The sequence below is a fragment of the Pleurodeles waltl genome, chromosome 10 (genome assembly GCF_031143425.1).
Source record: "Pleurodeles waltl isolate 20211129_DDA chromosome 10, aPleWal1.hap1.20221129, whole genome shotgun sequence".
Classification (NCBI taxonomy): domain Eukaryota; kingdom Metazoa; phylum Chordata; class Amphibia; order Caudata; family Salamandridae; genus Pleurodeles; species Pleurodeles waltl.
Window position 1 is genome coordinate 159,604,880 of NC_090449.1, and position 23,149 is coordinate 159,628,028.

The following is a 23,149-nucleotide window of genomic DNA, read 5'->3' on the forward strand; positions in this document are numbered from 1 at the left end:
TCCATTTAAAGCATTACTAGTACATGAAAACAAAGGAAATGTTAATTACTTGTAATTCTAATTTTCCACTGAGGGCACATTAATTGGATTAATTGACAGTGAATATCTCTGTTATATGTTGAAACTGTGGAACGCATAACAAATGTCTATCTATAGGCGTATTTTCTCAATTAAGAATATTTTCACAGACACAGACCAGTGAAAATATTTTAAAAGTTTGCCCTAAGAAAGGGAAAAAAATCAAGGGAGAATGGAAAGCATGGCTGAACTCCTCTCTCGGAATGCAATGTAGAAACATTTGAAATGCCATTCATTGCGACTGCAGCAAGATGTCAATTCAGATTACTTGTACATTCCTTTCCCAGAGAGGCTGGTTTTGTGCCTATGATCCAATCAACATTTCCATGTGAAGAACCAGGGTTACAAGTAGGTAACACTGGCTTCTTTATCACTAGATATTCATCAATATTGATAAACTGAATAACAACAACACCATGTTTCTCAATAGCAGGACAAGGTAGATAGGCGATCAAGAAAATGTTTAACTGGGAAATGTGTCAGACAGATTTCGTACAAAGGTTTGATCTAAGTCAATATCTGCTGTGGAATCAGAGCCCAGACAGTAGTGTCTGCAAACATCTAGACTTCTCACGTGGCTAACCTGCGCATTTCAGCTACAGAGAGCTAGCTACTTGTGGCTACCTTGCCCAGGGTTAAATGGGCTGTTGATCTGTCCGGAAGATTCCCATTGGCATTTTATAATCCCTTGTGCTGAGGACTGCGCAGATGTCACTTCGCATGTGCAGATAGCACCATAAATGAAGCAATTTGTTCCAACGTTCTAATCTCTTTATTCTTAGCCTGATACTACAGGGAGGCATTTCACATTCAGCGCTTTAAAATGTGGCTCCACTATGGAGATGCTTTCAAAAAGAAAGCTGAAGAAATAATGATTTAAATGGCAAATTGAAATGACCCTTTTGGAGGAAGAAAAGAGGAAGGTAGGGGGCTTTCTAAAAGTAACCTCAATGCAAGGAATAGTGTGTAGAGTTCATTGGAACACAAGGCCTATATCTTTTTATCTGTGTGGGCTGATGTGGTAGTGTAAGCCTCTTAATAAAATTCAGAGGGTCCTTGATAACTTTAATTGTTAAAAAGATAATTCTGGGAATGAGATTTCTGGAGAATATGAGTGTAGCCAGATGAAGGATCGTTTGAGGAAGTCATCATGCAGATCTAGCCAAATACAATAGTAAAAATAGTACCACCTGAAACAGAATTCATAAATGAACACAGTATTCCCTAAAACAGCTCACATTACTATAAAGCTGAAGTCAGGCCGGAGTCAAATCCAGGATGTATCAGGAATGTAGCAGATTTTAAGTTCACTGAAAGGTGAGAGCAAAGCTTTGTCATGGGACTCCTTCACATTACTAGTGGTAGAAATAAATCTGAGCTATGGTGACCTTTAGGGGGAGGAGGAGGAGAATTTAAGCTTCCACCTCATTGGCTGAAGCATGGATGATTTTAAATGAGGTGGATGTGCTACTAAAAGGTACAATATTGTTTCAGGCCCAAGGCCATTTTAAACTGTATACAATGTACTAGGATTCTCAGCTGCACAACGAAGAATGAGCCAAGTATGTGAATATATAAAAGATCTAGTGTTGGAGAACAGTATTTCTACTGCACTATCATAATAAATAATAAGACTCCACATCTACGACCACAAGAATCAGGACATCTATTTCTTGATTCTGAGGGCTCCCTGCAGTGGACCACAGAAAGTGTGTAGCTGAGTTTGGGAGATATTCTCTGGACTGAGGATGGCCAAATTCAAGAATGAAGCTAAAGAGATTCTTCAAATAAAGGTAATAAGGTAAAAAATAAACTTATGTTCTAGGGTGCATCTGTGCAGAGCTGTCTTAGTGATTCAATGCAGATAGTTGGTGCAGTTATGTAACAAAGAGAAAACCGGTTTCACTGTTTCTTAAGTGACACTGGATCTCTATGCAGAGATAACAGGGTGCAGATTTTTCTTAGTGTTGCAAGTTTGAGATCATATACCTGACCACTGGATCTGGATCTATTCGGAAATAGCTTACAATAAAGAACACTGCAACTCGTTCTTTTTATTTCTTTAACAGTGTTGAGCTCTGTAGCCCTGACATTGATGTGTTCTTTATTTTATTTTTGCGTTTTTCTTTTAATTGAATGGCTTTTACAATCTCCATTTATTTTACCTTTTTAAGTTTGCATGGGGCAAAAGTATGGAGAAGAGTATATTATTGGGGGTTGGTAGTAAACAATAGTTGAGTCACAGACACAATTGTAAAAGGCTGTCAGTTCACACTGTGGGGAATAACATAATAATTCAGGACACAGTCCTAGCAAAGTCCACAACTGCATACAGTTTATTTTATTTTTCAGAATCCTCACGTTGGGGTTTCTTCAATCAAAATGAATTAAAAGAATACATTCCAGAATAGAAGTTCTTACATGGTCTGAATAAGACTAACTTCAATACAGCTAAGCTAATACAAATGTCCTCTTCTAAAGGTGTAACCTCGATATTCTGCCATGTTCAATAATTGCACAGGCTCATCACCAGAATTTCCTTGCTAACCAGCATCACTCGCTTATATCTTTTTTGTTTTTAATTCGTACCATAATTTAGACTTTACAAATATATCAAGGAACATAACCTCAGCAGAAAGTTGTGTCCAGAACCTTATTAACATTCTATCTACAGATCCTCAACAACATTCCATCTGTAGGGTACTTCCTTTCAACTGCCCCTATAATTTTAATAGGGTCAGTAAAGGGAGCTACCAGCCACACTGGGAAATGCACGGAAGAAAACCTTCTAAGAGATCCTTAAATGTTGCCATACTCCATACTTTGGGTTGCATCAATTACATAAAAGGCAGCTAGAAGAAGAAAAAATAATAATAATGAAATCACCCACATATTGCTACGTGCAGCAAGGAAGACTGGGGTACAGCCATGGTGAGTGGAGTACAGCACAACATTTTGGAAATTGTGGTTTGTTTAGAACCCATAAGCCAGTTCAAAATAAAGCAGAGATCACAAACCGTGATCCATAATGCTTATTTATGCAAATCAGTGAACACAACGTTTTTATAAGCAGGTGTGCACAACTCCAATTACTAAATGTATAGCAACAAAGTACACACGCTCAAAAAATGAGAACAACTTTCCTTTGGATTCTCTAAAATTCACACATTTAGTGAGCCCTAATGCTGTCTCAGGTCTCCCTACACCCAATTTACATAGTGGATGGAATTCTGTCTATTTCTAACAGAAAGCGAATATAGCCCTGTGTGTGCTCACCTTGGATCCAATGCAGACGCCTTCAAAGGCACTGGTTCCAATTTGATATTCTTCTTGCCAAAAATACGGTAAAGTCTGTGGCCAGCGAAGACATTAGGAAAAGCATGGAAAAAGAGAGAGACAACAGTAAGAAAAAAAGAAAAGGTAAAAAGGTCAGTGATAATTATCAATGGTAACCCATTTTTCTGACAAGATTTAGCAACATACCACAGGTGTGCTCAATTTTCATTCCAATGGTGAAAATATTTTGTAAGGAAAAAGGTAGACAACATCCTTGTGCACAAAAAAATGTTCTGTTTGAATAATATTGGCAGAACATTTAGTTCTGTGATTTTCAAAATAATTTGCAGAGTTGAGCCTCCATATTTCTTAAACACAAAGCTGTCATAACCCATCATTTGACCTCAATATCAATGTATAATTGCATTTATTTGTGTTTCCTGATCGATTTAACTATTTGGTGTAAATTACATCTAAGCACACAACTGTTGTTCAACAGATTAGCACTAACTGATTTTCATGAGAAGAAATCAAATGGGTATATTTTCCACAATAAAATCAAGTAGACAACCCTAACTTCAATTCATAGCTTTTTAGAAAAATATTATGCAAGATACCAGTGGGCTAGTATAGAAATGAAAATGTCACTTACCCAGTGTACATCTGTTCGTGGCATCAGTCGCAGTAGATTCGCATGTTTTGCAATAGCTCGCCATCTGGTGTTGGGCCGGAGTGTTACAAGTTGTTTTTCTTCTAAGAAGTCTTTCGAGTCACGGGACCGAGTGACTCCTCCTTTTGTCTCCATTGCGCATGGGCGTCGACTCCATCTTCGATTGTTTTTCCCCGCAGAGGGTGAGGTAGGAGTTGAATTGTAGTAATAGTGCCCATGCAATGGAGTGACTAAGTATGTACCTATTTAAGGTTGAGATGATACATATACAAATAGTTGAAGGTAACTTCCAAACTGCTACAGGCTCCCGGGGAGGCGGGTGGGCACATGCGAATCTACTGCGACTGATGCCACGAACAGATGTACACTGGGTAAGTGACATTTTCAGTTCGATGGCATCTGTCGCTGTAGATACGCATGTTTTGCATAGACTAGTAAGCAGTTATTTCCCCAAAAGCGGTGGATCAGCCTGTAGGAGTGGAAGTAGTTTGAAATAATGTTCTTAATACGGCTTGACCTACTGTGACTTGTTGTGCAGATAACACGTCTACACAGTAGTGCTTGGTGAATGTGTGAGGCGTAGACCATGTGGCTGCCTTACATATTTCTTGCATTGGGATGTTTCCTAGAAAGGCCATGGTAGCACCCTTCTTTCTGGTTGAGTGTGCCCTTGGTGTAATGGGCAGCTGTCGTTTAGCTTTAAGGTAGCAGATTTGGATGCATTTAACTATCCATCTGGCTATACCTTGCTTTGATATTGGGTTTCCTGCATGAGGTTTTTGAAATGCAATAAATAGTTGTTTAGTCTTTCTGATGTTCTTTGTTCTGTCAATGTAATACATCAATGCTCTTTTGACATCTAATGTATGTAGTGCCCTTTCAGCTACGGTATCTGGCTGTGGAAAGAACACTGGAAGTTCCACTGTTTGATTTAGATGGAACGGTGAAATAACCTTTGGCAAAAATTTAGGATTGGTCCTTAGGACGACCTTATTCTTGTGTAGTTGTATAAAAGGTTCCTGTATTGTAAACGCCTGAATTTCGCTTACTCTTCTTAGGGAAGTAATGGCGATGAGAAATGCCACCTTCCAGGTTAGGAACTGTATTTCGCAGGAGTGCATGGGTTCAAAAGGTGGACCCATAAGTCTAGTTAGGACAACATTTAGGTTCCATGAAGGAACAGGTGGTGTTCTTGGTGGTATAATTCTCCTAAGGCCCTCCATGAATGCTTTAATGACTGGTATCTTATATAGGGAAGTTGAATAGGTAGTCTGCAGGTATGCAGATATTGCTGCAAGGTGTATTTTAATGGAAGAGAAAGCCAGGTTAGATTTTTGTAAGTGAAGCAAGAAACCCACTACATGTTCTGGAGTTGTGTGTAATGGTTGTATTTGATTAATATGGCAGTAGCAGACAAACCTCTTCCATTTACTTGCATAGCAGTGCCTGGTGGATGGCCTTCTGGCTTGCTTTATGACTTCCATACATTCTTGGGTAAGTTGTAAGTGCCCGAATTCTAGGATTTCAGGAGCCAGATTGCTAGATTCAGCGATGCTGGATCTGGGTGTCTGATCTTTTGGTTGTGTTGTGTCAACAGATCTGGCCTGTTGGGCAATTTGATGCAGGGTACTACTGATAGGTCTAGCAGCGTTGTGTACCAGGGTTGCCTTGCCCAAGTTGGTGCTATTAATATGAGTTTGAGTTTGTTTTGACTGAGTTTGTTTACCAGGTAAGGAAGGAGAGGGAGAGGAGGAAAAGCGTAAGCAAATATCCCTGACCAGTTCATCCATAGGGCATTGCCTTGGGACTGTTTGTGTGGGTATCTGGATGCGAAGTTTTGGCATTTTGCGTTCTCCTTTGTCGCAAACAAGTCTATCTGAGGTGTTCCCCAGAGTTTGAAATAAGTGTTCAGAATTTGGGGGTGAATTTCCCATTCGTGGACCTGTTGGTGATCTCGAGAGAGATTGTCTGCGAGTTGATTTTGGATCCCTGGTATAAATTGTGCTATTAGGCGAATTTGGTTGTGAATTGCCCAACTCCAAATCTTTTGTGCTAGCAGGCTTAACTGCGTGGAGTGCGTCCCCCCTTGCTTGTTTAGGTAATACATTGTTGTCATGTTGTCTGTTTTGACGAGAATATATTTGTGAACTATTATTGGTTGGAAAGCTTTTAGTGCTTGAAAAACTGCTAGAAGTTCTAGGTGATTTATATGCAGTTTTGTTTGATGTACGTCCCATTGTCCTTGGATGCTGTGTTGATCGAGGTGTGCTCCCCACCCTGTCATGGAAGCATCTGTTGTTATTACGTATTGTGGCACTGGGTCTTGGAAAGGCCGCCCCTTGTTTAAATTTATGTTGTTCCACCACAGAAGCGAGAGGTAAGTTTGGCGGTCTATTAACACCAGATCTAGAAGATGACCCTGTGCTTGAGACCACTGTGATGCTAGGCACTGTTGTAAGGGCCTCATGTGCAGTCTTGCGTTTGGGACAATGGCTATGCATGAAGACATCATGCCTAGGAGTTGTAATACCATCTTTGCTTGTATCCTTTGTGTTGGATACATGCGTTGTATGATGGTGTTGAAATTTTGAATTCTTTGGGGACTTGGAGTGGCTACTCCTTTTGATGTGTCTATTATGGCTCCTAGGTATTGTTGTACCTTGCGCGGCAGAATGTTGGATTTTGTGAAGTTGACGGGGAACCCTAGTTTGAAGAGGGTTTGTATGATATATTTGTGTGATTTGAGCACTCTATTAACAAATGGGCCTTGATTAGCCAGTCGTCCAGATATGGGAACACATGTATTTGCTGCCTTCTTATGTGTGCAGCGACTACCGCTAGACATTTGGTAAAGACTCTTGGTGCGGTTGTTAATCCGAAAGGCAGTACCTTGAATTGGTAATGTATTCCTTTGAATACAAACCTTAGGTATTTCCTGTGCGATGGGTGTATTGGCATATCGAAATAAGCATCCTTGAGGTCTAAAGTTGCCATGTAGTCGTGTAGTTTTAGCAATGGTAATACTTCTTGTAGTGTGACCATGTGAAAGTGGTCTGATTTGATGAAAGTGTTCACTACTCTGAGGTCTAGGATTGGTCTCAGCGTTTTGTCTTTCTTTGGTATCAGAAAGTACAGTGAGTAAACTCCTGTGTTTATTTGTGTGTTTGGCACTAACTCGATTGCATTCTTTTGCAATAGTGCCTGCACTTCTATCTCCAGGAGATTGGAATGATGTTTTGTCAAATTCTGTGCTTTTGGTGGTATGTTTGGAGGGAATTGTAGAAATTCTATGCAATAACCATGTTGGATAATTGCTAGAACCCAAGTGTCTGTAGTGATTTCCTCCCATGCTTTGTAATAATGACTTATTCTTCCCCCCACTGGTGTTGTGTGGAGGGGGTGAGTGACATGTGAGTCACTGTTTAGTAGTAGGGGTTTTGGGGCTTTGAAATCTTCCTCTATTTCTAGGGAATTGCCCTCCTCTATATTGTCCCCGAAAACCTCCTCTATGCTGTCCCTGGTAACTGGACGGTGTTGCTTGTGAGGTGCTGGCTTGTGTGTTCTGACCCCGAAACCCCCCTCTAAAGGGTGTTTTACGGAATGTGCTGTAATTCCCTCTGCTCTGCAGGGAGTAGAGTGCGCCCATGGCTTTGGCAGTGTCCGTGTCTTTTTTGAGTTTCTCAATCGCTGTGTCCACTTCTGGACCTAACAGTTCTTTTTCGTTAAAAGGCATATTGAGAACTGCTTGCTGAATCTCTGGTTTAAATCCAGACGTTCGGAGCCATGCATGCCTTCAGATAGTTACAGATGTATTAATTGTCCGTGCAGCTGTGTCTGCAGCGTCCATGGAGGAGCGGATCTGGTTGTTGGAAATGGTCTGTCCCTCCTCAACCACTTGTTTTGGCCTATTTTGTAGGTCCTTGGGCAGATGTTCAATGAGATGTTGCATCTCATCCCAATGGGCCCTGTCATAGCGCGCAAGTAGTGCCTGGGAGTTCGCGATGCGCCACTGGTTTGCAGCTTGTGCTGCGACTCTCTTACCAGCTGCATCGAACTTGCGGCTTTCTTTATCTGGGGGTGGTGCATCTCCAGATGTGTGGGAGTTGGCCCTTTTCCTAGCTGCTCCAACAACGACAGAGTCTGGTGGCAGCTGTGTAGTGATGAAAACCGGGTCTGTAGGAGGCGCCTTATACTTTTTTTCCACCCTTGGTGTGATTGCCCTACTTTTGACCGGCTCCTTAAAGATTTCTTTTGCGTGCCGGAGCATACCAGGGAGCATAGGCAGGCTTTGGTATGAGCTGTGGGTGGAGGAGAGTGTGTTGAATAAAAAATCATCCTCGACCTGTTCTGAGTGGAGGCTTACATTGTGAAATTGTGCTGCTCTAGCCACCACCTGAGAATAGGCGGTGCTGTCCTCTGGTGGAGATGGCTTCGTAGGGTATGCCTCCGGACTGTTATCTGACACTGGGGCGTCGTATAGGTCCCATGCGTCTTGATCTTGGTCACCCTGGCTCATGGTGGTGTGAGCTTGGGAGTGTGATGGAGTTTGTGCTGGTGAGACGTTAATCACGGGCGGAGGAGAGGGTGGTGGGGTAACTCTTTTCACCAGTTTCGTTTGTGGTGTCTGTTCAGTTTGGAACTCCAACCTTCTCTTTCTTCTAATAGGGGGAAGGGTGCTTATTTTTCCTGTCCCCTGCTGTATGAAAATACGCTTTTGCGTATGGTCCACATCAGTTGATTGTAGCTCTTCCTCAAACCTATGCTTTTGCATTTGGGAGTTTAGCGAGTGCTCTTCTGTATAAGAGCCTGAAGCTGGGTCGGTCGCAGTTTGTTTCGGGCCCGAAACTTTGTCTGCGTCCCTTTTCGGCTCCGAGGTGACTTTTTTCTTTTTCAGGGCCGAAACCTCTCGGCGCCGATCTTCTTCGGGGCCGCTGTCTCGGCGTCGAGCCGTGTCTACACCGGAATCTCGGTGTCGATGCTTGTCTCCAGCACTTTCTCGGTCCCGAGAAGGCTGCGTGCCGGTGTCTCGACCGGAGTCGGACGATCTCGGCACTGTTTGGGCCTTTTTCGGTGCCGACGGTCGGTCACCGAATTTATGGGTGGAGCCATGGCCTGGTGGCAGTGGCGTCCCCTGGGCCTTGTAAATCTTCCTCTGAGTGGTTTTCGACGTCTTACTCACGGTTTGTGTATCGTCGAATCCTTCGGAGTCTGAGTCTTGGATCGAGAAGGTACCTTCCTCTTCTTGTTCCTCGAACTCTCGGTGGGCTGTCGGCCCGGACGCCATCTGAAGTCTTCTGGCTCGACGGTCTCGGAGTGTTTTTCGGGACCGGAACGCACGACAGGCCTCGCAGGTGTCTTCACTGTGCTCAGGTGACAGGCACAGGTTACAGACCAAGTGTTGGTCTGTATAGGGGTATTTATTGTGGCATTTGGGGCAGAAACGGAACGGGGTCCGTTCCATCGGCGTTCTTCAGCACGCGGTCGGGCCGACCAGGCCCCGACGGGGGATCGAAAAAACTACCCCGAAGGGCACCGGAGCTCTTCGATCCTTCGACGCGGTGTTGAATCTAACTACGCCGATCCCGAACGCAACAATACCGACGAAAATCTTCCGAAATTAGCTATCTTTCCGTTCCGAAACTCGGAGCGACAGGAACACGTCCGAACCCGATGGCGGAAAAAAAACAATCGAAGATGGAGTCGACGCCCATGCGCAATGGAGACAAAAGGAGGAGTCACTCGGTCCCGTGACTCGAAAGACTTCTTCGAAGAAAAACAACTTGTAACACTCCGGCCCAACACCAGATGGCGAGCTATTGCAAAACATGCGTATCTACAGCGACAGATGCCATCGAACACTGAGTTATTAGTTGATGAGATTGTGTGACTTCATGTAATAAGGCCTCAATTTACTGTAAGGTCCAGGTAGGTCTCAATAAATTAAACCTTTGCTCAACCCTTGATAGCTTGGCACAGAGCAGTCAGGCTTAGCATAGGAGTAAAACATGTATAAAGCACTTAACACCACCAAAACAGTTAAAACGTGAACAACACAATGAAAACCCCATCCCAATTTATAAATACAGTATAAATATTAATCTGTAACATGACAGCCAAATACAAAAATCTATTATGGAGACCTGGAGATATGCTTTTTAGAGGATTTTAGCTTTTAAACTTTAACACAACCAAAAGCATAAACTACCAACCACAGGTATCTGATCTCGATATATCAGATTACAGTCAAAAGTTAAGGCTAACCGTGATGGAGCGCTGATCCGATACAGGGACCAGTTTCATCCATAACAAATCATTACCTTTCAGACTTAAGGCCATATGTAAGGGAAAGTGGCGCAGCACAACAGGTCACCTTGTTACACTGCGCTGTGCACTGGGAAAGGGATTGTACTCATCCCAATGCAGCACATTCCTGTCTTTTCCCCGGCACTGGCGCACAAAGGGCAGCCTAGCACCAACAGAGGCACCTTGGTGCAAGGGGTCCTCCCTTGTAAGGAGGATTGTTTTGTGCAGGAAGGTGCACCTCTTCCTGCACAAACACAACCCTGGAGGCATGTTCCTTTTATGTGTGCTGCAGAAAGTGGAATATCCTCTTCCAGGGAGGTACAGGTATTTGGCGCATTCCCAGGTCTAACACATCTGTCAAATCAGGGTATGCGTTGAAATCTATGGGTCTTGCATGGGAAACACCCACTCGACACCTATGGAACGCCTCTCTGGGGCAGAGAGAGGCAACGCAGAAATTTGCACTGCGTTGCTTTACTCTAGATTTACTAAGCCACTCTAGGCCACAGAAGGCGGCCTTGCCTGGCTTCATAAATGTCATTTTTGAGTCGCATCGCTCTTGCACCACACAACGTGGTGCAGGAGCAATGCAACAGGGCTCATAAATATGCCACTCAGTCTTTCTTGGAGGATTTTTCAACAGTGAGAATACCTTGCAGAATCCGATGGAGGGCTCGAAGTCGGCAGCCTGCTCCTCTAGGTTGTTCCAGCGGATATCCACCACAAGGGAAATTAAAACAAATTCTGGAAGTCGAGCTGCTCCCAATAGAGCAAACCGGCAAGTTGAATCAGACCTGCGATGCACCCTGGATAGATCAGCTTTCAAGTCTATCCTGGTCTCCACTTGGTTCTCCCAGAAAAAATTATTTAAAATATTTCTGAATCCCAACTTTTAAGTGTTAGGCAGGGGGAGTCTATTGGCCCCATGACCTCGGGAACACCACTAAGCAATCAGGACTCACTATCCCAGGATGCACCTTGCAGGGTCCAAGTAAAAACCAGTTGAAATTGGTCAACTGGAAATTATTTTTCTTAGGGCTTCCAGTGGCTTCTTTTAGATTTCTGTGGCCCTGAAGCTGTACAGGAGACTAGCCAACTAGTCCTTGCAGACCACTCCTCTGTCCCAGGTACAAGTAGGAGCAGGTCCAGATCGTGGGGTTGCTCCTCACAGGTCAAACTGCAGGCACAGCCCCACCTTAGTGAGATTCTTAGTGCAGCAGGTGAAGTCCTTCTTGGTGCAGCCTTTTTGTGCAGTAAAGGGGTCCAGCAGACACGTTCCTTCAGTTTTCTACAGATCCAGTAGTGTTCGGAGTTCCCTTGGCAGGGTTGCCAAATGTATCCTTTGCACCAGCTTTAATGAGGGCAGGACTCACTAGCCAATAGGTTTAACACTCCCCTGGGCAATCCCAACTACCCTGGGGCCACTTCCTGGGAAGTGAGGCATCAAACTATTCCCTATCCCAGATAGCACTACTTTGCCCAGTACCTAAGGGCCAGATTCATTTTGCGAGTTGCAAATTGCGAGTACTAGCAACTCGCAATTTGCAAAATTAAATGCAGAAAGGTGTCTCAGACATCTTCTGCGACTCGCTATGGGGTCGCAAAGACCCACCTCATGAATATTAATGAGGTGGATCGCAGTTTGCGACCCCATAGCGAGTCTAGGCACTCACAGGGATGGTGGCCTGCTGGAGACAGCAGACCACCATGTCTGTGACTGCTTTTAAATAAAGCAGTTTTTTTTTTTTTTTTTTTGCAGCCCGTTTTCCTTAAAGGAAAACGAGCTGCAAAAAGAAAAAATACCGAAACCATTTAGTTTCGGTTTTGTCAGAGTAGGCAGTGGTCCATAGGACCACTGCCTGCTCTGAGAAATACTTTTTTGTGGCATTCACAAAGGGGAAGGGGTCCCATGGGGACCCCTTCCCTTTTGCGAATGAGTTACCATCCACTTCAAGTGGATGGTAACTGCGAGCTGGTTTGCGACCGCTTTCGCGGTCACAAAGCAACTCAACATCGCGATGCGGTCGCAAATAGGAAGGGAACACCCCTTCCTATTTGCGAGTCGGAATCACATTTTGCGAGTCGGTACCAACTCGCAAAATGTGACTCTGCATCGCGTAAGGCCTTTTGCACGTCGCAAACTGCGTTTTTTGCAGTTTGCGACGTGCAAAAGGCTTCTTACATCTGGCCCCTAATGTCTCCCCGTGTGGAGCTCCCTACCCTAGCCCACTCCAGAAATGTGGCTGCCTGGGGACTATATTCTCCCCTTCAGGTTATCTCCTAATCTAATTAAAGCAAATACAGGATAGCTGGCCAACAAAGGAAACGGGACAGGAGCAGTCTCAGTACCATTTGTTCTTCCATGGGCAACGTTCCTTAGAGATGTAATGAGCCCACTAGACCCCTCCCCAGCCACCCAGATACAGGAAAGGAAATTTCCACCCAGCATATGGCTCTTTTGTTCTCCATTCCGGAGAACACTTCATCGCTGTCTGCAGCTGGGCCTTTTAGGCAACTTAAGGAAAGTAAAACTATTTTTCTAAAAAAATAAGTTTAGGTAAATCCAACTTTGGCAATAAGTTGGATTAAATGCAACTACTCATTTGACACGCTGAACCACCCTTCTAGCTAACATCATTATGAAGTTACACTTTATTAGACTAAAGCCTCATGCTAGCCAACAGGACTACCTGCCTTGCAATACGGAAAATCAATTATGGAGATTTTCCACTACCAGGGCATGTAAAACACACCTTATACATGCACTGCTATTTAGAACCATGCACCATACTCTCTCAGCATTTAAAGTAAACTTAGGGGTGACATGGGTAATAAATACAGCGGTCAAGGCCTGTCAAAAGGGTTATTTGGACTGATCAAATCCCACAGTTCTAGATCGGTCATGTTTTCACTTGTCCCCGCAGTGGTGTACACTTAAGGCACCAGCTGCCACTAATGTGACTCATCTATAGTGCATTAGTACACGGACTACCATATACTAGGGACTTGTAGGTAAGCTTTCTTTCCACTTTGGATTTCCAATTGGGATATTTTTTTACTTGCCATCTAGGCTGCACAACAGACCTTGCGGAAAGTCTTTACTTGCCATTTTAGTGATGGCACCAACAGTGCTGCAGTGCACTAAATGCATCTTAACATACAGGTTCCAGAACTATCCTGACCTCCCCCCACCCCCACTCCTAAAAAAAGAAAAAAAAAACTACTATGACCTCCCCCATCCCAGGCCCTTAATCCACCCCCACCCCTAAAAACTATCCCCCAACCCTACTCTAGCCCCACTTACCTGACCGCATCCTCTACCAATGCACTCTCCCTTTTTCTCTGCCTTAAACATGTGCGTGGTTCCGCTTGCGTTAACAACGTAGGTCGTTGTTCCTGAGTCAATGTTCCCCGAGTAAAATCATTCTAATGCGCCCCTTCCCAAGAGAGAAGCATCCGATGACAAGGGGAGTATTACCTTTTTTTCTTTTCAAAAAGGAAATCCAGTTTCTAGATTTTCTTATTGAAAAGAAAAAAAAGAATACAGTTTTCTTTAGGGCTCTGCCCTTCCAATGCAGCCCTGCAGCAAGCAGTAAAATACATTGACAGGAGTGGCTTCAATGGCGGTTCACGCCAATGCCTTTTTTTACATGACCCCCTGCTTGGCTGTCATGTACACATTTGATGGCAGCCTCTCCACCATGGGGACTGTGTAGTTTACTCCAGCAACATTACTCCTGCTGCTGGCTTAGACTGATGGTTTGATTACACAACCGATTTATTCTTAAAAAGGTAATGATGGCAAATCTTGTATTGTATCCTTATGGGTAAAAACACCATCAAGCATGTTATGTATAGTGACAACCAACAACTTGCAATTAATTAAAAATAAAATCTGAAAACTCTAACCCTACTCAAGTGCTGAACAGATACCCGCAGTACATTCAGAAGTACAGGCTACCAGTTTAGTCAACGCTTACCTGGTCAAATACTGCGAATCCTCCACAGTGTAGAAACCACTAGCTGATCCTCCCTCAATGTATGATATCTCATTGTCAAACACCTGCAAATTGAGAGAGAGAGAGAGAGAGAGAGAGAGAGAGAGAGAGAGAGAGAGAGAGAGAGCTCATCCAGGGTCTCAAAGAGTTTGTGAGGTTCAAAAAACAAAACATCTATCTAGATTTCCAAAATGCCAAAAGTGGAACCCAACCCCAGATACTGGCTAAAGTAATTAGGATCAAATGATGCAAGCTGCAGAACGGGGAACTGAGTTTACCTTGTCAAACATCATTGATTTTCTGCAATACTAAGTAAACCATGACATGGCATGTACAATATTAAACAATTTGCACAGCTGATGATCAGTACAGGGATGTCTGAAAGTGATCACCAACTAAACTAAATGGTGAAGGAGGCTGTGCCAACTTTGCCCTGCAAGGTCAGCATCCATAAAAATGATCTTATAATGCTTGAATGTTCCTTGAATGGTGGACAAACTGCCTGGCTGTAGGATCCAAGAGGGCTAAAATTATTCCTTTAGTACTAGAAAGAAATTCATTTGTGGCCCAGAGTTGGAAATTAAAATAAAATCCTTCTTTCCTCCCCCAATAGCAGCCTCAATATTAGTATGAAGCAGCACCTGAAATAGTCATTCAGTCTGGCATGCCAGTGAGTGACTTTTTTATTTTTATTTTTTAAACGAGGGCCTGACAGTTAAGTGCTGCTAGACCACTCGCTCTTTTTTGTGACTGCATGACTACACTTTTCTTCATTTATTTTTATTTACTGTTATAGCATGGCTTTTTGCCATGCTAGAACGGTAAGTTAAAATGGTTGATGTGCAGTACCATGCACATATACGTGTATGCATACACATCAGTGGCCATCTTGGAATTTTTTTCATTAATGAAACCCATTACAACATTGTAGACCAAGCCCCTTCAACTAGTAGCTTGTGAGTTACTGGCAACTCTCCAGCTTTCTGTAAATAGCTCTCCTGTGTGTGTGCAGCATAGCCTACTGATATAGACGATTTTGGTTGGATTAATTGATATATGTATACCAAAATTGAAAAAAAGTGCGCTTAAGATGAAACTGTGTGCAGCTGCTTTTTGGAGAAAATGGTTGAAATAAGCTATCGGATTGATAAATCATGTGGTGTTGGTAGACATTTATCTCATATAATTACCTGAGTTCCAGGAACTTGAAGCTATGGCCTTTATGTATTGCCCATGTAGAGGCATTCCAAATTGATAAGGCTTTTTTACATTACTGCTGGCAACCCTGCCTATTGCACTGTGGTGATTGCTGCAGACAATCTAGCATAGGGTGGCCACTAATGTAATGTTGTATGACGTGGTCAATAAAACCCCACTAATAGTAGCAGCTCTGTATGATTCTCGTTGGACATAAGACCAGGATTGTAAATGCGTTTGGATGTGTGTATTTGACTATAATAGAAGGACTGTAGGAGGAAAGATAGGCCCTTATAGCTTTTTTAACAAGGAAGCATCCTGCTTTAGAAGAGGACAAGCATCATACCAGGCTGAACTCCTCGCTCTCCTCTCCCATCTCCTCACGTATCGTTCGACACTGGGCGCCCAAGAAGTTGCGCAGGTTCACAGCATGTATGGCAGCACATGCTTTTTTGTCCAAGGAAGCCTCCTGGCCAATCCAGTAGTAGATCTCCCACTGCAAAGCTTCATTGTTGTCCAAGTAGGTCTATGGTAATACATGGAAGGGGAGGAGAGTAAACACAAATTAAGTCATGGGATAATGTGTAGTCCAAAAATTTCAGCACCAGACACAGTATTCTATTAAGGTCAAACAGTTATAGCTGTGAGAGCTTGCGTATCATATGTTCTAAAAACATATAGTTACTGTGATTAATTAATTTCTGCGACCACAGAGAGCTCAAAGCAAGCCCCCTAAGATTTCCCTCGTTAAGAGATAAGGATTAAAAACCAACCAAACTAAAGTGTTATCCATCACTCCATCTTTAAAAAAAACAACAACTTTGTCCTCTCAGTCTTTACAGAATATACTCACTTCCAAAAACTACACCCCTTACAAAAAAAGAAGAACACAAGAACTTCCTGATACTAGTGAAATTTGCTTTCCTTGTAGTCTATCTATTTTGGAAAATGGTATTCAAAGCCAAATCTATTTCTTTTCACAGGTGAAAAATTAGCCTTCTTTACTAAAATAAATGGTACTAATCTGATTGACTCTGGAAGGATACCTTGACCAAAAATGACTCATACTTGTGACCACATAGTTAACAGCAGGCACTTGCCTTAATTTACTGTACCACCAGACAGTTCTTGTATTGAGGTTTATAATACATTATAATAGAAAACAACCATACACAGACACATAACCACACCAACACTCTGCTAATTCCCTCAAGCAGCATTAAGCAAGAAGATTATACAATAATAGGGAATAGTGATAATCAATGTTCTATTAAGGTCTTCTCTATAGTAAGATAAAAATATGTCAGGGTGCTACTACCTTAAGTAAATAAGGCCATCAATCGTTCTCAGAGTTGGAAACACCGCAATTGTGATTCTTGTTATCTTTTAATTAATAAAAATTCATTTTTATTCATGAATGCCCATAAATCTTGATCCTTATTTTCATATTGAATTTATTGTGTAAGCTGAGGTTGTGATTACACTCAATGTCGATAGGGAACACGATCAAATAGAATTCAATTTGAGGAGTTATCCCTACAAGCAATGTTATTCTTTAGGATACCCTACGCTCCAGCATTTAATCTGAGAAGATATTTAGTTATTGCGACTAACAGAGTACTGGATTACTTTAGCCCTAAAGAAGCGACTGTTATCACAAAGTAATGCTGCCAATTTTTCTGTAGCAAATAGTTTTATGAAGTTATGATTATCATGATCAAGATGTATGGGCATAGGATGCCTAGTCTGCACACAACGGTCCATTAATGTTTTTAGATTCCATTTGAGCAACATCTATGCTAGACAGGAAATATGCCAGTCGAGTGAACTTGCCGACACCATGGTGGAGATTTTCACTGAGGAACACAATGCACTGGAGACCCCTTTACACGTGAGGAGATTCTCACCACGATCCGTGCCCTAGAAACGACGGAAACATCGGGAAGAGAAGCTCTTCCCACTGAGTTCTATAGTAGATACAAATTTTCTGGCCAATAAACTGCATACTTCTGCAAGTGATGCAGGAGTCTGGGGAATTCTCTGGGGTTCATGTGAATCATACAAAAACTAAACTGTACCCATTGGGTCTACTGGCTGGAAGGTCTACCGAGGGGCTTCTGGCGGTTGGGTTCCCTTGGGAGTTGAGTGTCATTCGCTATCAAGGAATCTGCCTGATGCCCGCTAAAGAAACATTCTTGGAGCTTATTACTGGCAGAGTGCATCTGTGCAGTTCTGGAGAGATTTACCTCTCTCTCCCTCATAGGATGTCACACGCTCGTGAAAATGTTAATGCTCGCCAGATGTCTCTGAATGCTCACGGACACACTATATGCAATACCCCGGCAGTGCTTCAGGATGATAATCGTTGATCTGCTGTGAGCTAATCAACAGAATCATATTTGGTTCTCCACTCTGAAGTGCCCATGGAGCTTAGGGCACTGCTGCAAGACATTTAAATAGGATCCCCATTCATGGCCCTCAGGCTTCCTGCTCATGGTTCTCATTTGTTGTCTGACAGTCAATGGACTGCTCAGGTTTGAGGAATCAGGGTGTGTTGTTTAGCCTAGAAGCACCACTTATTTGATATTAGAAGTGAAAATACTCTGGGAATTGAGTCTTTGAGCTCCATATTTTCGCTAAGAAAACACCCCCCATGTCTCTTCCCGCTCAGGGTGTTAATATCCCACCATGTATTTTACATCTACACCTAGCCCTTCGATCTAAAGCACTGTTTACAGTTGTAGGTATGGACTTGCTTCTCACACAATGCACCCTGAACCAGATTAACTACACCCTGCTCAGTTTTGGCATAAAAAACAAATGCAAACATTTGTTGTGGCCTGCAAGTACCTCATCAATTCTTTCAGAGACATATGGTTTGACTAGACACAAAACGCATGTGCACAAATTCTACAACCTCACAGAGACCTGATGCTCCGTTACCTTCAACACAATATAGCTGTCAGCTTCATAGAACTTCCCGTGCAACGCCTCATCCACCATGACAGGGACGAAGTTCTCCATTTGCCAGATGGAGATGCCAGGAATCTGCCCCACGTCCTCTGTGAAGAACTCGGAATAGTTCAGTTGCGGCTTCTCCAGGCTTTCATCCCAGCGCCGTGTCTTTAGGTCTGTGTACCTTACTTCCCCATTCTGCTACAGGAAGAATTAGTCAAAGGTCACACCAGAAAAGCATATACTTATACAGCTAAAAAAACAAACCCTAAAGTGCTCAAACAAGTTTTCAAAACACCTGTCAATTTAACTTCAGGCAATTCCTGGTATTACTACAGAAACACAACCAAGGTTAAGTAAACCAAATAAATACAGCATTCTGCAACAAATGGTGAAAAGGAATCCAGTATATATAAAAGGGCTCTAGTTTCCACAACTAGCGCCCACTAAAGATGGTGAAATATTACAGGACATGAAACATAATTCTGCTAGGTTGGGAAACTCAGTTTCAGATTGCCTTAATAATATCCAAAAATTCTGCCTTAGCCACCTTTAACCTAGACCTAGAGGAACTAAGGAAATGGTAAACCCTCATATTATCCAGATCAGTTCACCCTTGAGCTGCTACCTTATTACATCAGATAGTTTGTGGTTCACACCTTAGCCAAATATTTAAACAGAAAAAAAACAGACATTGATACATGCCTCCTGCTTCTTATTCTTCTCTTCTGCCACATCAGACATCCCCTTCAAGACTTGCTTCGCCTGATCATCCTGAGTTGAGTCCTTACGTCGGCGCAGGCGCATTTTCCTGGCTGTGGGGTCTTTTGTAGCACTTGCTGAGATATTGGGGAAGCAAAAGCACAGATGAGTGGTTACAAAAAAGGGATATGTGTGCTCATTCATCAAGTTACTCCCCTTGGTTTCTAATGGACAGACAGAGCAAACCAATGGCTGCTGGTTTTCATAGTTTATCCAATTCACAGCATATCAATAGTTCCAGTGTTGCTCACTTAAATAGGTCATATGATTTGCTCAGAGTTCTTTCGTGAAATAATATGCAATGCTGCCAGAGGGGTTAACTCGGGTCCTATCCAGAGTTTTTAGACCTTGAAAGCATAACCATCAGTGGTATTCACCATTGTTCTCCATATAATACAGACCATACAACACATTTATGCACTCTTGTTAGAAGCAACCCTATACATGAAAAGGAGTATGAGTAGGGGTAGAGGTAGGAGTAGGTTTTTTTTGTGAGTTACCGATTTGGTCATTTTCTGCTTACTCGTACCTCCTGCTGCAGCAGCAACAGTTGCAGGAGATGCACCAGCCAAACGCAGCTGGTTCTGCAATGAAAAGTCAATGTTGTACCACTCTGAAGTTCTGTCAACTGGTTTTGGAGGCATCACCAGGTTGGGATTTTCTCGAACATCCAAGACCTACATAACAGAAAAAGGCAGAAAGAGAAAAAGTTAACTGCAGATGGGAATTTTTTTTAACACAAACTTTATACTGCAGATGAGAGTTAAAACAAAAAAGGGATTACATAAAAAAAATACAAGAGTATAAATAAATGAAGGCAAACAAGAAATAGGAGTTAAAAATATGTCGAAATGGAAAAAAGACCATTAGGCAAAGGTTAAAAAAAAATAAAAAAAGGATAAAAAATATAAAATTATTATGGAAGTAAAAAGAAATTAAAGACAGAAGTAGAATGAGAACTATTGCACAGGAGCTCAAATAATTCAAGAAAAACAAGATGGGAGTACAGACAATGGGTGAAAGACAAGAAGATGAAAATAAAGGAGAAAAGAGAATGAAAATGTCACTTACCCAGTGTACATCTGTTCGTGGCATTAGTCGCTGCAGATTCACATGCTGTGCATAGTCCGCCGTCTGGTGTTGGGTCGGAGTGTTACAAGTTGTTTTTCTTCGAAGAAGTCTTTTCGAGTCACGAGACCGAGGGACTCCTCCTCCTTGTTTCCATTGCGCATGGGCGTCGACTCCATCTTCGATTGTTTTCCCCGCAGAGGGTGAGGTAGGAGTTGTGTATGTTAGTAATAGTGCCCATGCAATGGAATGAATAAGTATGTACAAAATAAAGTTTAAGTAATATATTTACAAATGTACAAATGTTGAAGATTACTTCCAAACGGCTACAGGCTCCCGGGGAGGCGGGTGGGCGCATGTGAATCTGCAGCGACTAATGCCACGAACAGATGTACACTGGGTAAGTGACATTTTCAGTTCGGTGGCATGTGTAGCTGCAGATACACATGCTGTGCATAGACTAGTAAGCAGTTATCTCCCCAAAAGCGGTGGCTCAGCCTGTAGGAGTGGAAGTAGTTTGAAATAAAGTTCTTAGTACGGCTTGACCTACTGTGGCTTGTTGTGCGGATAGCACGTCTACACAGTAGTGCTTAGTAAATGTGTGAGGCGTAGACCATGTGGCTGCCTTACATATTTCGTTCATTGGAATATTTCCTAGGAAGGCCATGGTAGCGCCTTTCTTTCTGGTTGAGTGTGCCTTTGGTGTAATGGGCAGCTCTCTTTTTGCTTTAAGGTAGCAGGTTTGGATACACTTAACTATCCATCTGGCTATACCCTGTTTTGATATTGGGTTTCCTGTATGAGGTTTTTGAAATGCAATAAACAGTTGTTTTGTTTTCCTAATTAGTTTTGTTCTGTCAATGTAGTACATTAGTGCTCTTCTGATGTCTAATGTATGTAGTGCCCTTTCAGCTACTGAGTCTGGCTGTGGAAAGAACACTGGTAGTTCTACTGTTTGATTTAAGTGGAACGGTGAAATAACTTTTGGTAAAAATTTAGGATTGGTTCTTAGAACTACCTTATTTTTGTGTATTTGAATAAAAGGTTCCTGTATAGTAAACGCTTGAATTTCGCTTACTCTTCTTAGAGATGTAATGGCAATGAGAAATGCAACCTTCCACGTTAAGAATTGCATTTCGCAAGAATGCATGGGTTCGAAAGGTGGACCCATGAGTCTTGTTAAGACGATGTTGAGGTTCCATGAAGGAACAGGTGGTGTTCTTGGTGGTATAATTCTTTTTAGGCCTTCCATAAACGCTTTAATGACAGGTATCCTAAATAGTGAAGTTGAATGGGTAATCTGCAGGTATGCAGAAATTGCTGCGAGGTGTATCTTTATGGAAGAGAAGGCCAGATTTGATTTCTGCAAATGTAGTAAGTATCCTACTACATCCTTTGGAGATGCATGTAATGGTTGAACTTGATTACTATGGCAGTAGCAAACAAATCTTTTCCATTTACTTGCATAGCAGTGTCTAGTGGATGGCCTTCTAGCCTGTTTTATGACCTCCATACATTCTTGGGTGAGGTTTAAATGTCCGAATTCTAGGATTTCAGGAGCCAGATTGCTAGATTCAGCGATGCTGGGTTTGGATGCCTGATCTGTTGTTTGTGTTGTGTTAGCAGATCTGGCCTGTTGGGTAGCTTGACATGGGGTACTACTGACAGGTCTAGTAGTGTTGTGTACCAGGGTTGTCTTGCCCATGTTGGTGCTATTAGTATGAGTTTGAGTTTGTTTTGACTCAATTTGTTTACTAGATATGGAAGGAGAGGGAGAGGGGGAAAAGCGTATGCAAATATCCCTGACCAATTCATCCATAGAGCATTGCCTTGAGACTGCCTGTGTGGGTACCTGGATGCGAAGTTTTGGCATTTTGCGTTCTCCTTTGTTGCAAATAGGTCTATTTGAGGTGTTCCCCAAATGTGGAAGTAAGTGTTTAGAATTTGGGGGTGAATCTCCCATTCGTGGACTTGTTGGTGATCCTGAGAGAGGTTGTCTGCTAGTTGATTCTGGATCCCTGGAATAAACTGTGCTATTAGGCGAATGTGGTTGTGAATCGCCCATTGCCATATCTTTTGTGCCAGGAGGCACAGCTGTGTCGAGTGTGTTCCCCCCTGTTTGTTTAGATAATACATTGTTGTCATGTTGTCTGTTTTGACAAGAATGTATTTGTGGGTTATGATGGGTTGAAATGCTTTCAACGCTAGGAATACTGCTAACAATTCGAGGTGATTTATATGCAACTTCGTTTGATGTACGTCCCATTGTCCTTGGCTGCTGTGTTGATTGAGGTGTGCTCCCCACCCTGTCATGGAAGCATCTGTTGTTATCACGTATTGTGGCACTGGGTCTTGGAAAGGCCGCCCTTTGTTTAAATTTATACTGTTCCACCATAGAAGCGAGATGTATGTTTGGCGGTCCATCAACACCAGATCTAGAAGGTGACCCTGTGCCTGTGACCATTGCGATGCTAGGCACTGTTGTAAGGGCCTCATGTGCAGTCTTGCGTTTGGGACAATGGCTATGCATGAAGACATCATGCCTAGGAGTTTTAATACCATCTTTGCATGTATTTTTTGTGTCGGATACATGGCTTGTATAACCTTGTAAAAATGTTGAACCCTTTGTGGACTTGGAGTGGCTATCCCCTTTGTTGTGTCGATTGTCGCTCCTAAGTATTGCTGTGTTTTGCACGGCAGAATGTGTGATTTTGCATAGTTGATGGAGAAACCGAGTTTGTAGAGGGTTTGTATGACATACTCTGTGTGGTGTGAACACTTTGTTAGGGAGTTGGTTTTGATTAGCCAATCGTCTAGGTAGGGGAACACGTGTATTTGCTGC

The 23,149-nt window shown here is 42.7% G+C and overlaps 1 protein-coding gene across 2 annotated transcripts in view; it reads right to left on the reverse strand.

Moving 5' to 3' along the window:
* The window catches only part of FLII (FLII actin remodeling protein), a 208,551-nt gene that overhangs the window by 88,582 nt on the left and 96,820 nt on the right, over window positions 1-23,149 (reverse strand). Inside the window, exons 11-16 of one of the 2 annotated variants that reach the window (XM_069210099.1) lie at window positions 19,769-19,916; window positions 19,183-19,316; window positions 18,466-18,675; window positions 15,869-16,048; window positions 14,308-14,390; window positions 3,355-3,429 (exon numbers count right to left, since the gene is read on the reverse strand). In XM_069210099.1, coding sequence (XP_069066200.1) covers window positions 3,355-3,429; window positions 14,308-14,390; window positions 15,869-16,048; window positions 18,466-18,675; window positions 19,183-19,316; window positions 19,769-19,916 — 830 coding nt within the window. Of the gene's footprint in view, window positions 1-3,354; window positions 3,430-14,307; window positions 14,391-15,868; window positions 16,049-18,465; window positions 18,679-19,182; window positions 19,317-19,768; window positions 19,917-23,149 lie in introns of both variants that reach the window. The other variant, XM_069210098.1, reaches the window with a different exon arrangement.